We start from the raw sequence: 14,650 nt of genomic DNA, 5'->3' as shown, positions 1-14,650 counted from the left end.
TTAAAATTAATAATTTAAAAATTAAAAATTAAAAACCGGGTATCGGGTACCCGATTACCGGGTACCCGCAAAATCCGGATACCCGATTACCGGGTACCCATAATATTCGGGTCAGAACACGGGCCGAAAAATCTTCGACCTGAAAGTTTCGGATACCCGCAAATCCGGGTCCCCGGATTTGCACACCCCTATATGGGGTAGCTGATCTTTATTTTTAGAAAAAAAAAGGGAAATTAAAGAAGAGAGAGATTTCATTGTGAACTCTCAGGCAAGGATAATACATATAATTACAATTGAAGAAGCATTGCTTAGGTGGAAAGTAAAGGGGCAAATGGGAGAAGGTCACAAGTAATGACCTCAAAATCAACAATTAATAATATATTACTTAAAGCCTTATCCTTTGCTTCTCTCTCCACTAACTCCACTCTTTGCCCACCTTTCCCAATTAAACTCTTACATAAAAAAAAAACCCAAATTTATGTACACAAGAGAAGACAAAGAGCAGCACCATTGTTCCTCAAAGTCGAACGCCTTGCATGTTCTTCAACCTGAAACCAATCACATGGCATCAATACCTTTCATTTCACGCAAACATCAAACATTTTCTAACCCGAAATGTTGGCATCTTCCAATACCATACAAAACAACTTAAACACAGGAAGGGTCTGAAGAAAATATTTATTTCAGAGGATGCGAACTTAAACAATTATATTAAAAAATTTAGATAGCGAGAAATTATAAAATTTTAAGGAGTATGAAATCAGATATTCAATAAAAATACAAAGATAAAATCTAAAATATAAAAGAATTTAAAAATTCCAAACACACCATCTGTCCATCCCTGGATCCAGGGTTAGTAAACTCTGTATTGGGGGTTGAAGACAAATCTGTACCTTTGAAACCCTGTGTTGTGTCCTACATAGATCCCAATACACTTTCCAAAACATACTTAGGATGACAAAACAATTCCTACTTCACGGATATATTGGATTGGGTTTTCTTTAAAATTTAGGTTTTGAATCAGATTTTTTGGCATAATATCTAAATATGTCCCTAACGTTTTATTAAATAGTTACTTTGATCTTTATTCTTTTTTTAAAACATTTTGACCCTAACATTTTATCTTTGAGGGGAAATCTCTCTATAGATAAAAATCTTTAGTTGACAAACGATTAACTCTCTAAACTAGGGCCTTTTTATCATAAAATAAAACGTTAAGAGCAAAAATACTACAAAAAAAATAAAAGTCAAAATAACTATTTAATCAAAAGTTAAGAAAAATCTACTCTAAAATTAAATATTGAGGGCCAAAATACTAAAACAAAATAATTATTTTGATAAATGTTGGGAGGCTAATTTTGACATTATACCATTTTCTTTCTTAAACTTGATCAAATCAAATCAAATCTAAGTTTAAGAACTAGTTCTGCCCCCAAAATAATTATGAAAATATGTTTTTAATGTATTTATACATTATCAATTAGGTTTTGATAAATATACGTATAAAAAATATCCTATAAAGCAGTGGAACTATGGTAATAAACTAAAATTTAATTTAATTTTGTATTAAATTAAATAATTTAATATTTCATTTGATTATTTCATATTTTGATTAAAATAATGCAAAAAATTGAAATATATGTTAAATCAAGTCAAGGAGAGTCAAAATTTTAATGAAATTTTCAAGTTAGATTGAAAGAAGATAAAAATATTTTTAAACTTAAATTGAGTCGGGTTTTATTGTTATAGTGTCGAATCAGATTCGGATCAACCAAAAATTTATTTATATCGGTGTGTGATGAAACACATGATATTAATTTGAACCAAATGATATCATTAATATTAAACCTAATCCAAAATTAAAGATAGGTAAGCAATTCATGTCTACATACCCAAATAAATCAAGAGCATTATCATGATGATGATATAAATAAGTAAAAGTAAATACCTAAATTATGTTTTCCCTTTAAATACTTAAAATAATTAAATATAATAGTTTTTCCTATCAAATTAGGTCCTTAAACTATTATATTTAATTATTTTAAGTTTTAATATTTTTCTAATTAAAAATTTATGTTTTGACCAATAAGATGTTGACACGTCACATAAAATCAAAATTAAATACTTTTTTGACCAAAAAGATATTTTCGAGGTTTAAAATGCAAAAGTAATATAGTTTAGAGACTTATTTTGATAAAAAAAAATAATTTAGAAACTTACAAAATATATAGTTAAAGTATATTTTTAGTTTAAGCCTTTATTTGTACTAAATTGGACTTTACTACCAGTTTGCAATTAGACCCCGAAATCATGGGGACTCGTTCAACTCGCCAACTAAAACAGATCACTCAACTCAATCTCTAAATCAGATTAACTCGGCCAAATAATATTTAAAAGTGAGCAGGTGCTTACCAGACTCGGTTCAATCTCTGAAAATGACATCGTCGGCGACTTCCATCAACGGCTTCAAGCAATCCGGCGAGAAGTTCCGGGCAAAAAAATACGAATAACTCGAACCGGAATTCAATTTCCTCAGCGTACGTATAAGCTCCGGCGAGATCTCCGGCAGATGGTACGTATGCGGATGACCGTCGACACTGTCAGTCCAATTAACTCTAGTTAACGTGTAACGATTGCTCCCTTTGGGATCCGCCATTGATAAGAACGTGGGGAAATAATGTTCTTCAGGGTAACAAGAATCTAAATCCAAACAAGGGACCTTGAATTTACTCCACAATTTCGTTTCTCTCAACACAAGCAAAGCGTGCCGTTTTGCCAGCACGAAGAACTGAGACCCGACCCGGAATTTATCGAACGGAATATCCGGCAGCAACGAGCCGTCGCCCCGTGCGACGTACCGGTTGTGCAAAAACGGCGCCTCCGATAAGATCTCGATGTAGCTTTTCAGAGAACCTTGGGTCAAAAACGTTTTGTGCGCCGATGAAGGGTTTCCGAAAAGGGAAGTGTAAACGAATTTAAAGGAATGGAGAGGGACACAGTGCTGGGATACCAATGCGAAGTACAGATTGAACTGATCGTCGATGATGGCGTTTGCCATGAGTCTCCGCGCCGCGGAGATGAGCGTCGGGGAGGCGCGTGCGGTGGTTTTAGCCGGGATGAAATTGGCTTTTATTAACCATTCCGGGGTCGAGATTTTGGTAGCCGGATCCGCATGGATGTAGACATTGAAGAGATCATCGTTTGAGGATTCAAAAAATCGTTGCCATAAAGGTGCAAACACGAGATCCGAGTTGGTGAGGAAAAGAAACGCGATTTTGGGCTTTGGGTTAATAGTACCCAGATGGGAAATCTTCGAAGAACCGCCGCGAGCGGTGGCCGTGGACACCGCTTCACGGAAAAGACGAAGATCGTCGAGTTCATCTTGAACCGAGATCAGCCGTTCCGGGTGGCGGTTCCCGCGAGGAATGATTCGAGGAGCAAACAGGAAAAGAAAGAGAAGAGAACAAAAGAGGATCAAAGAGTAAACAATCGGAGACGAAGCAGAAGAAGGAAACATCGCTTTGGGTATTAATTTTCAAGTCAAATCAAAGCGACTGGGAGTTGCTACTTGGTGGGGTTTTTTATATATAACAACAAAGGATGGTTAGTTACAGAGCTTGATGATTTTGAATGAGGAAATTGAAAAAGTTTCAGAGAAGTGAGATGGAAGAAAAGGATGAACGAGGAAAGGGACAAACATTATTAAAAAGTGATGCGACAGATTCTCAGTCAGAGGGTGAGGGTTTGTCAAGTAGTTGTTTATTTTATTTTTTTACAAAGAGACGACGAAGAAGATGAAGTTGGGGGCGGACGTGGAGATCCTCATGGGAATGAGCATATCTAGGGTTTTTAGGTTTTAAAAAACATAAAGGCAACAACCGAGGGTGTCGGTAGGGATGGGAATCGGTTGAATCAGATCGGGTCGGGTGATGGTCTATCCGACTAAAATAAAATTTTACCCGACCTGAATCTGACCTGATATATAACTTAAAAATTCGATCCGACTCCAAATAATAAAAAAATATTATTTTTATTCATTCAAAACAGTGACTTAATTGAAAAAAAATTATTTATAGAGGGGTATTATTGTAATTATTCTTAAATATATAAAATAATTTTTTTTGGGTCGAGTCGGGTCGGGTCAGGTTGGGTATTTTTCACCTTAAATCCGAATTCGACCCTAACATCATACTTAAAAAACCCAACCGACCTGAACCCGAATGTTTTTAAAAAATATGACCCGATTAGGTCGGGTCATAACCCATCGGGTTCGGGTCTGATGCCCATCCCTAGGTGTCAGTAATCGTAGGGTGTTTCTCACCCCTATGTTTCTTAGGGTGTTCCTCACCCCTATGTTTCTCAGGGTGTATTTGGTTGGGGGAATGTGAGATTCTCATGCGAATAGAATCTAAATTCTCCCGTTTAGTTGGTCGGGAATGTCATTCCCGATAATCTTGCATTACTAATAGTGGATTTTTTGGGGTATATTATCGGGAATGTCATTACCTCCCTTTCCTTAAGTATTGTTGGATTACTAGTGTTTTAGACTAAAATGCCCTTAAAAAAAATTTATTTCAAAAATATTCTTATTCTATCATTGAATAATAAAAATTCTACGAAAGTTAAATTACAAATTTATCCTTAAACTATTTTAGATTTACAAAAAAAATCTATAATTAAAATATTATATGAAGTTCAGGGGTTAAAATAAAATTTTACTCTTTCATTAAACTTTTTTATATTTTTAATTTTATAAAAAAACTATATAAATTTTATGAATTTAATTTTTTTAAAGAAAATATATAAATATTTTTCAACTTGTTAAAAAAAAACAAATATATAATAAAGACAATTTGGTCAAATATACATTCTAATAATCTTTTATTCCTTTAACCAAACACAATAATCTTACATTCCTGCTAAACCAACCAAACACAAAATACAACATTCTCAGTAATCCTATTCCCTGGTAATCTTTTACTCCCACTAATAATCTTACATTCCGTGAACCAAACGCACCCTTAGTATATTTTAAATATCCTTGTTCATTTATAATTATCTTTTAATTGATATCTTTTTCCACATCATGTACAAAAAAAATTTTCTATCTAGTAAATTACTCGAATATTATAATTATAATTTTTTTTTCAAAATATAACAAATGTTAATTTATTTTTTAATATATGACACTTTAAACAGTAAATGAAAAATGTTTTGACCGCAATATGTCTTTATTGTTCATTTTATTTTTTAATAAAAATTAGAGACTGTAAGTTTATAACCCGTCTTCATTGTTCAATAAAAAAATTCATTGATGTAGTGTGGACGGTGTGTGTACAACCCGTCTTCACTGTTCTAAAAAATAGTGTAGAGGTTTACTTTACAATCCATCTTCATTATTCATAAAAAAAATATTATTGTTTCATACAAAGGCAGCAACATGAGCCAACAGGTGCAACAGCAAAGCAAGCATAGTTGAGGCAGGCCAGATGCATGGGGTTTGAGAATAAAGGGTAAGGATAGGCCTAAACGAATCGAACGCACACGAACGGAGGTATGTCATGTTCATTCATTTAATAAATAAACGAACATAAATGAACACGAACATAAATGAACAAAAAAATTTTTGTTCATGTTCGTTCATTTAAATAATAAACGAACATAAATGAACACGAACATAAATGAACAAAAAAAATTTTGTTCATGTTCGTTCATTTAAATAATAAAGGAACATAAACGAACACAAACAAACGAACAAAAACGAACGAACATAATAAATGAACATAAACGAACAACACAAACACAAAAAATAAACTTATTCGAACACAACAAATGAATGTAAAAAAAGTAAACAACACGAATAATAACTTAAAATTCATTAATATAACCTGGAACTTTAGACTTAATTTGTTCGAATACGACAAAAACATACGTAAATCATAAATAAGCTATATGAACATAATAAAGTCTTAAAGTTAATTTGTTCAACAAAACAATCTTTTTGAAATCTAAACAACTTCAATAATCTTCGTAACATATTCAACTTGCCCTTTGTTCGAACATAAATGAACGAACATAAATGAACGAACAAAAATGAACATATAATCGAACGTTTACGAACATAAATGAACAAACGAGCCATTTGTTCGTGTTCGTTCATTTAATTAAACGAACGCAAAATCTTGTTCATGTTCGTTCATTTAATAAATAAACGAACATAAACGAACTTCTCGCCGCACGGTTCATGAACGGTTCGCTGAACGTTCAGCTCATTTACAAGCCTAGGTAAGGATATTAATTATTTATTAAAAATTGAATTATATTATGTAGGGATAGATGATAGGGATAAGTATAGAAAAATAAATTGTTTTGTTGAGAGAGTTGATTTTTTTTTTGTTAAATAGGTGAGGTTGAAGAGTGAAAGACAAACGAGTTTCACTTCCTCACTTTGGATGTACGAGATTTGGAAGGCTATGTTAATCTTGGGGTTAATGCCCATTTCGAGATATCATCCATCCAAACGAAATTATTTTAAAGACAATGACTTTTACCATGGTACTTATCTTTATTATTTCACTATTATTTATTAGTTAATACTAACTATGTTGTTTTGCAGCAGCCTTATTAATACTAACATTATTTTCCACTATAAAAAAACTTATTTTGCTAGTGATATTTGATTCTTTTATCTATAGAACTTGCAAGATGAGATGATGGACTTCATGGATGGAAGTAGGGGTGTATTCAATTTGATTTGATTCGATTTGATTCGATTCGATTATTCAATAAAATATGAACTGAAACACATTTTGTGGATTCTTTTAAAAACTGAAATCGAAATCGAATGACATAAGAATTACAATTTTTGGTTTGGTTCGATTTTGTGGTTTTTTATTGTTTATTATTTTTCAAGCTCAGATTCCAAATAAAGCAAACTTAAAGCTTAAATCGAGTGCAAATATATAAATTTAAATTTATAAATTAAATTATTAGTTTTAAGACTTTATTTAAATTAAGTTTATCTTATAATAAATTCAAAATAAATTTATTTTGGATAATTATTTTCTTTTATTTTTCTAATTCAATTCGATACGAAACAAACATTTTTCATATGAAAAATCGAAATCAAATCAAATTATATAATTATATTTTTTAAACCAAATCATAAAATGAAAACCCTAACCAAACCGTATAACTTGATTTGGATCAATTTTTTATTTTCTCAATTTCATTGGTCAACCCTAAATGTGATTAATGAGATCCAAGAGACTTAGGGCCGACTATTAGGGGTGTACCCTGAGCAACTGCTAAGGGTCCAATATTTTATAGGGCTCCTAATTTTTTATTATATTTTTGTCTTTATAATTGAAGTCCCTAAATTTTGTAATCTTAATTTTTATCTTTATAATTGAGGCCCTTAATTTTTTTCAATCCCACTTTTGTACATTTATAATTGATGACCTTAAGTTTTTCAATCCCACTTTGTACCTTTATAATTGAGCTCCTAATTTTTCAATCTCACTTTCTACCTTTTCAATTGACACCCCTAATCTCTATTTTTAACTTTATAACTGAGGCCTCTAATTTTTTCAATCTCATTTTTTACTTGTATAATTTAGGCCCCTAATTTTTTTCAATCTCACTTTTAACCTTTAAAATTGAGGTCCCTAAAATTTTCCAATCATACTATTTGCTTTTATAGTTTAAGCCCTTAATTTAATCATTTTTATGATTTATTAATGTAATATTAAATTAATTGTTCAAAGTAATATAATATACTTTCGTTTTATAAAGGATTATGTTTTAGTTTCGCTCAAGACCCCAAAAATATCCGAGACAGCTCTGAAAAGACCTACGGTAGAAGTTATAATGTTCATGATGACCCGTGTTGGATTGCAGAACTTTATGCATTGGAAGCTTACATGGGAAGCGAAGCTGATGGCATTTCATCTTATTTTCAATAGCGCCCGTTATATAACAGTAACAGTGCCATCCACAACCGTTATTACATGATCATGATATTCGTAATCATCACAATACCATCTATTATATTCGTAATCGTCATAAACGTAGGGCAACTAAAAAAACGAAAGTGCATCTTCCAATTGAATTTTACCGTTTACATAGGCTTCTTGTAGAAGTTATATTTTGATATAACAAAAAAGGACAAAATGTTTGTTGGACTAAATTTAATTTATTCAAAGTCCAAATAAATTTGAAAGATACGTGTTTAATGTTTTCTAAACTTTTTCTAAACTTTTTCAAAACTTTAATATGAGTCTTTTAAGTTCAAATTATATTAAAAATACCTTTCAAATACTTTAGTATCATTTTCAAAGTCTTATATTTCTCAAAATGTTAAAAACTATTCTTTTAAACAAGCTTTGACAAGAAGTTTCGAAATTTCTACAAGAGTTTCGAAACTTTCCAAGACAGAAGCCCAAAAAGTTTCGACACTTTCCTATAGTTTTAAAACTATCTCAAGAGTTTCAAAACTTTCATTAAAGTTTTGATACTTTGGGTCCAACAGTCAGATTTTTCAAACAGCTCTTTCGAAGAGTTTTGAAACTTTCTTAGAGTTTCGAAACTTTGTGTACAGAAAGTGTTCCAACGGCTTCAAACCTTCATAATCGGTTAGAAACAACTAGTAACTCATTCCAACATATAAAAACAAGTTTAAGACACTTGAAGAAGGTTACATGACACCTATCTAAACATTCATACATAAGAGAAAAGTTTTCCAATCCTTATTTTCTTTCTCTTGTAAATATTTGTGTTTTTGTGAGATTTAATTTGTAAACATCTTCATTTTTAGAGGTTTTCTTGTTTACAATTCTTTTCTTTTGTAAAGTGGTTTTGGTTATAACTAAGCCTTTAAAAAGCTAGGGAGTTTGTAAAGGTTATCTCTTTATCCTTGAAAAAGAAAGAACAAATTAGTGGATTTGTTGGAAATCTTAAGTGAAAAACTTAGTTAGTGGATATAGAATTCATTGAGGGAGTTGAACCACTATAAATAATTGTGCAATTTTTTTTTTATTTTTATACTCCTTACTCCCTAAACTTCAAAAAGCCAATTCACTCCATCTTGGCATATTTTGGTTGATCGAATTGAGCTTCATCGAGCCTAACAATTGGTATCAGAGCGAGTCACAAATCAAAGGTCGAACAACCTTATGAAGATCCTTGAAGCTCTACATCAATTTCCTAAAGTAATTGAGAAGATGGTTTTTTCCTCCGACGCTTACTACATCGAAGACTCTCAACCGGTTAACAAGCACCCTATTTTAATAGAGAAAATTATGCTGATTGGAAGAATAATATGATGCTCCTCATTAAAGCTACCTATTTAGATGCTTGGAGCTCTATTTTGACGGGTCACTCTACTCCAACTAGAGCTATGGCGGAATAGAGTAAAAGAGAGAAGAAAGAGTTTCAACTCAATTCTAAGGCCATTCACATTTTGTTTTATGCATTAGGCCCGAATGAATATGGAAGAGTCTCTTCTTATTCAAATTCCAAGGAGATTTAGAACAAGCTCCAAGTCACTCATGAAGGAACCGATAAAGTGAGGCAAATGAAAATCGATACTATGAAAATTTCAAGATAAAACCGAATGAAGACATCAAAGCTATGAAGAATATATTTTTCTTGATTGTCAATGGTATCAAGGGATATGAAGAGATAATCCCTAACGAGAAGCTTATTAGGAATATAATATATTCACTTCCAAAATCTTGGCAAACGAAGACGACGACGATCATTGAAGCGAAGAACTTAAAAAATCTATCATTTGATGAACTTATTGGCTCTCTTCTCACTCATGAGATGATAGAAAATGAGAAAGAATAAGAAGAAGAGAAGAAACAAGAAAAGAAAGAAAAAATGTATTGCCTTGAAATCCTCTACTCAAGATGAAAGCACCTCAAGTGAATAAGAGGATGAAGAAAAAGAAATGGCCAAGTTCTTCAAGAAATTCAAACGATTCGTGACATCTAAAGAAGACAAGAAGCATGAATCGAGTAAGAAGAAAGGTCTCCTGATATGCTTTGAGTGTCAAAGGAAGAGACATGTTAAGTATGAATGTCCTCTCCTAAAGAGGAAGAGATCAAGCAAAAAAGAAGGCATTTGTAGCGGCTTGAAGTGATGAAGAAAACTCCGATGATGATGAAGTAGCCAATCTATGCCTCATGGTCATCGAAGAAAATTCAATGGTAACTTTTAACTCTTGCGATTCAAATTCTTATTCGTTTAAAGAGTTACAAGATGCCTATGATAAGTTGTATTTGGAATTTGAGACCATGAATTCCAAATATAAGAAATTAATTTCAAAATTTAAAGTTGAAAATGGTTTGATTTTGAAAGCAAAAGTTGATTTTGAAAAACAAAATGAAACTTTGAAAAATGATTTACAAAAATAAATATTGATTTGAAAGTTAAGCTTGAAAGCTTAACAATAGAAAAAGAATTAATTTATAAAAACAACTCATTATGTTTAAAAATGACAAAATGCTCACTTTGCCATTTTCATGGTCATTTGAAACATGTTTGTCCTTTAAAGAAATGAAAACATTTTAAAATTAGACAAGTATGACTTCCAAAGGGAACAAGGGACATTGAAACTAATGTTCAAGGAACCAAAGCAATTTGGATAACAAAATCCAAATAAATGTCTCTTGTAGGTGTGTGGAAGCAATGATGATGAAATTGAAGATATTCAAATGCTCTAGCCACACTTGATATGGAATAGGTAACCTCTAAGCTTATTTTGATTATCTTACATAATTGGTTGCTCATTTGGTTTAAGAATGCATGAGTTTTGATTTTAAATGATTTTATGTTTTCTATCTCATGTATGTTAAAACGTGTTGTGATGAACATTTTCTAAAGTTTTATGTTTTTTTTCATAAATGTTTGTTCATCATAATGAATTTTGATCAAAATTGGTTTTAATGCTTTGTTTTTACAAATTTTAATTTTTTACCTTAATTTAAATGTTTATGTAGGTGACTTTATTGCTTATAATATCTCTCTAACAATTGATGTCAATATTGAATGCATAACATTTTTTATATGCTTTATGGATATGAGCTATAATGTCTTATTCATGATATTGCATAAAGTAGTTAGACTTGGATATATTGAATTTTATGTGCTACTAACATTTTTGTTAATCATTGTTTGAGATTCAATGTCTTTTAAGTGTCGATCTTTTAAAGTCAATTTTTGTTTGGAATGCACTTGTTGAGGGAGAGCTTTTGATTTTTCAAATGATTTTAATGTAAAAATTACTACTTACTCTCCATTGTTATTTTTGTACCTTAAAAGTTTGAATTATTTTTTATATAACAAAAAGGGGGAGAAGTATATGTTTGAAAAATTCAATTTCAATAATAAAAAAGGGGAGCTTTAAAATTTTCCTAATAATTCTCTTTTCATTAAATGTTTTAATAAGGAGGAGCTTTTTGTCAAAAACTATTTTTTAAAGTTTTTGTTATATAAAAAAGGGGAGATTATAGAACTTATATTTTGATATAACAAATAAGGGCAAAATGTTTGTTGGACTAAATTGAATTTATTCAAAGTTTTCAAAAATAATTCAAAGTCCAACTAAATTTGAAAGATATGTGTTCAATGTTTTCTAAACTTTGTCAAAACTATAAAATGAGTCTTTTAAGTTTATATTATATTAAAAATATTTTTCAAATACTTTAGAATCATTTTTAAAGTCTTATATTTCTTAAAATGTCAAAAACTATTCTTTTAAACAAGCTTTGACCAGAAGTTTCGAAACTTCTACAAGAGTTTCGAAACTTTCCAAGACAGAAGCCCAAAAAGTTTCGATACTTTCCTATAGTTTTGAAACTATCTCAAGAGTTTTGAAACTTTAATTAAAGTTTCGATACTTTGGGTCCAACGATCAAATTTTTCAAACAGCTATTTCGAAGTGTTTCGAAACTTTCTCAGAGTTTCGAAACTTTGTTAGCAGAAAGTCTTCCAACAGCTCCAAACCTTCCCAAACGGTTAGAAATGGCTAGTAACTCATTCCAAAGTATAAAAACAATGTCAAGACACTTGAATAAAGTTACACAACACCTATCCAAGCATTCATACACAAGAGAAAAGTTTTTCAATCTTGATTTTCTTTCTCTTGTAAATATTTGTGTTTTTGTGAGCTTTAATTTGTAAACATCTTCCTTTTTAGAAGTTTTATTGTTTACAATTATTTTCCTTTGTAAAGGGGTTTTGGTTCTAGGTAAGCCTTTGAAAAGCTAGGAAGTTTGTAAAGGTTATTTCTTTATCCTTGAAAAAGAAAGAAAAAATTAGTGGATTTGTTGGAAAATCCTAAGTGAGGAGCTTAGATAGTGCATGTAGACTTCATTGAGGGAGTTGAACAACTATAAATCATTGTGAAAATTTTCTTATCTTTATACTACTTACTCCCTAAACTTCAAAAAGTCAATTCTCCCCTTCTTGACATATTTTGGTTGATCGAATCGAGCTTCATCGAGCCTAACACTTCTCTGTGTGCTTATAAATTGAGATACTCATGCTATTGTCGAATTCTTTATTTACCAATTTGCGTGTATATATAGGGTAAAGTATAAAAATATCCCGATTAAAGGACATTGTTTTGTTGAGTCTGTTAACTATTAAAAGTTATAAAATGATTATTAAGGTATTGTTTTGTTAAGTTCTTTGACTATTAAAAATTACAGAATGAGCCTAGATTATAGGGCATTGCTTTGTTGAGTCTATTGACTATTAAAAATTAAAAAATGATCCCCGGCTATAGGGTATTACTTCTACAAAATGGTAACCCGTCTACTCATATGTTCTAAACTCGTCATTTTTTTTGTTAAAAGTTGGCAGATTTCTAAACACGACATTAGCCTGTTGACTAGATATGATCAAATCTGATATCAAAACCGTTTGAGTTATAATTTATGGATCGACTCTCCAATTACATTATGCCATTAAAAATTAGAAAGTACTTGAAAGCGACGACAATGCCAGTTTACATCATTAAAATATGATTTTATCATATCTCGGTCAGCAAGTTATGCTCAGACGACCGTCAACTTTTAATAGAAAATGATGAGTTTGGAATATATCAGTAGTCGGGTGACCGTTTTGTAACTTTTAATAGTCGGAGGACTATTTATATGCTTTACCCATTTATGTATATAATTTGACTATGATGCTCAGCAGGGTGCGGATGAACTTGGTTTGCCGACTATTCCTCGAGCATCTCTCCGCTGTTAAGATTGTCGGCCTGCTACTAAGGTGGTGTTTGTTTTTGCAGAGGTAAAATGTCTGCAGTTTGCGGATCACATCCGCATACATCTGCAGCAGAAGAGGTGGACCAAAAGTTTGCAGTCTGCAAGAAGAAGACTGTTTGTTTTTTAACGTCTGCAGACTGCTAAAATAAACTGAAATATAAATAAACTGATTTTTTAAACTTAAAAGAGTTTTGTAATACTGATTTAAATAATTTTAGTTTTACAATACTGAAATTTAAATAATTCATACAACTACAATAATTAATTTTTTAGAAAAACAAACACCACCTTATTAATTTTATTATAAGTCTCACATAATCACATGTATTATTAGTTTTATAAGTTTTATAGAAGAAAATTTATAAATGATCATTAAATTATATGATTTTTTAAACATTAATTATCTAAGTATATATAATATTAAATTTTGAATTTTATTATCATATGGCACATCAACATTAATTATCAATAAACTATTATTAATCAATGAATCATACGCCTCTCTTTCTTTAAACATTAATTATCATTAAACTATTATTAAATATGCAATTATGTAATACTTTTAATTTTTTAAATATATTCATAATTTTTTTATAATTATATGATATTTTTAGAAAATATTTTTAATTTATCAATTATTTTATGATTATTTTTATTTAATTGTGATTATATTTTAAAATTTTAAAAACATAATTTATAATTTTTTATATTTTAAAATCTTAATTATCAACAATGAAATCATTTTATTAAGCAATGTGGTTTAAATACTACATTTCGTAAAAAGTTTAAATATAATTTAAAAATAAAAATCCAAAAAATTATATTTAAACTTAAATCAAAATAATTAAAATAAATATAAAATTTTAATAATATATAAAATAATTATATATATAAAATTAATATCATAATATAATATTAAAAAATTAATATTAAATTAATATCTATATAATATTAAAAAATTAATATTTAATTTATTTAAAAAATTAATATAGCAATTAATATCTATAATATAAAATTAAATATAAAACCTCTTTGAAGAAGTTAAAAGACGTATGTAGACACTAGAAGAGCTTCTGTCTTCTAAAAAATAAACGGTCTGCGAAGCCCAATGTCTGCGCGTGGTCTGTGCGGCGCAGACATAAAAGGTTTTAAGAGGTAGAACAGTGAAAACAAACACTAAGGGTTACTACATGCAATGTAGGTTCAAGGAGAATGGGACCTGCCCTTTCGAACATATTGTGCGGTGTTAACTTCTTTTGGTACTTTAATTGAACTGGCAATATTATTGCATCCATGTTATGAAGGGTTAAAAGTTGCCTTTAGATTGCACCGCATGATCAATGCCTTTTGTATTTAAGGTTGGTCCGCAT

At 30.4% G+C, this 14,650-nt stretch overlaps 1 protein-coding gene across 1 annotated transcript; it reads right to left on the bottom strand.

The window, feature by feature from the left end:
- Nucleotides 1-412: 412 nt before the first annotated feature.
- LOC120129515 (glycosyltransferase BC10-like) lies at nt 413-3,583 on the bottom strand. Its single transcript, XM_039146988.1, has 2 exons — nt 2,413-3,583; nt 413-548 (listed from the first exon to the last, which is right to left on the bottom strand). Exon 1 carries the CDS (start codon nt 3,515-3,517, stop codon nt 2,423-2,425), a length of 1,095 nt encoding a protein of 364 aa, XP_039002919.1. The 5' UTR covers nt 3,518-3,583; the 3' UTR covers nt 413-548; nt 2,413-2,422.
- Between the last annotated feature and the right edge of the window lie 11,067 nt (nt 3,584-14,650).

Source organism: Hibiscus syriacus, unplaced genomic scaffold (genome assembly GCF_006381635.1).
Source record: "Hibiscus syriacus cultivar Baekdansim isolate YM2019G1 unplaced genomic scaffold, ASM638163v2 tig00110502_pilon, whole genome shotgun sequence".
Taxonomy (NCBI): domain Eukaryota; kingdom Viridiplantae; phylum Streptophyta; class Magnoliopsida; order Malvales; family Malvaceae; genus Hibiscus; species Hibiscus syriacus.
Note: the sequence above shows the minus strand (reverse complement) of the source record. Positions and strands in the feature narration are given on the sequence as shown.

Bases quoted from the DNA above. Each gene is read 5' to 3' on its own strand.
- LOC120129515 (XM_039146988.1), bottom strand. From the start codon at position 3,517: ATGTTTCCTTCTTCTGCTTCGTCTCCGATTGTTTACTCTTTGATCCTC.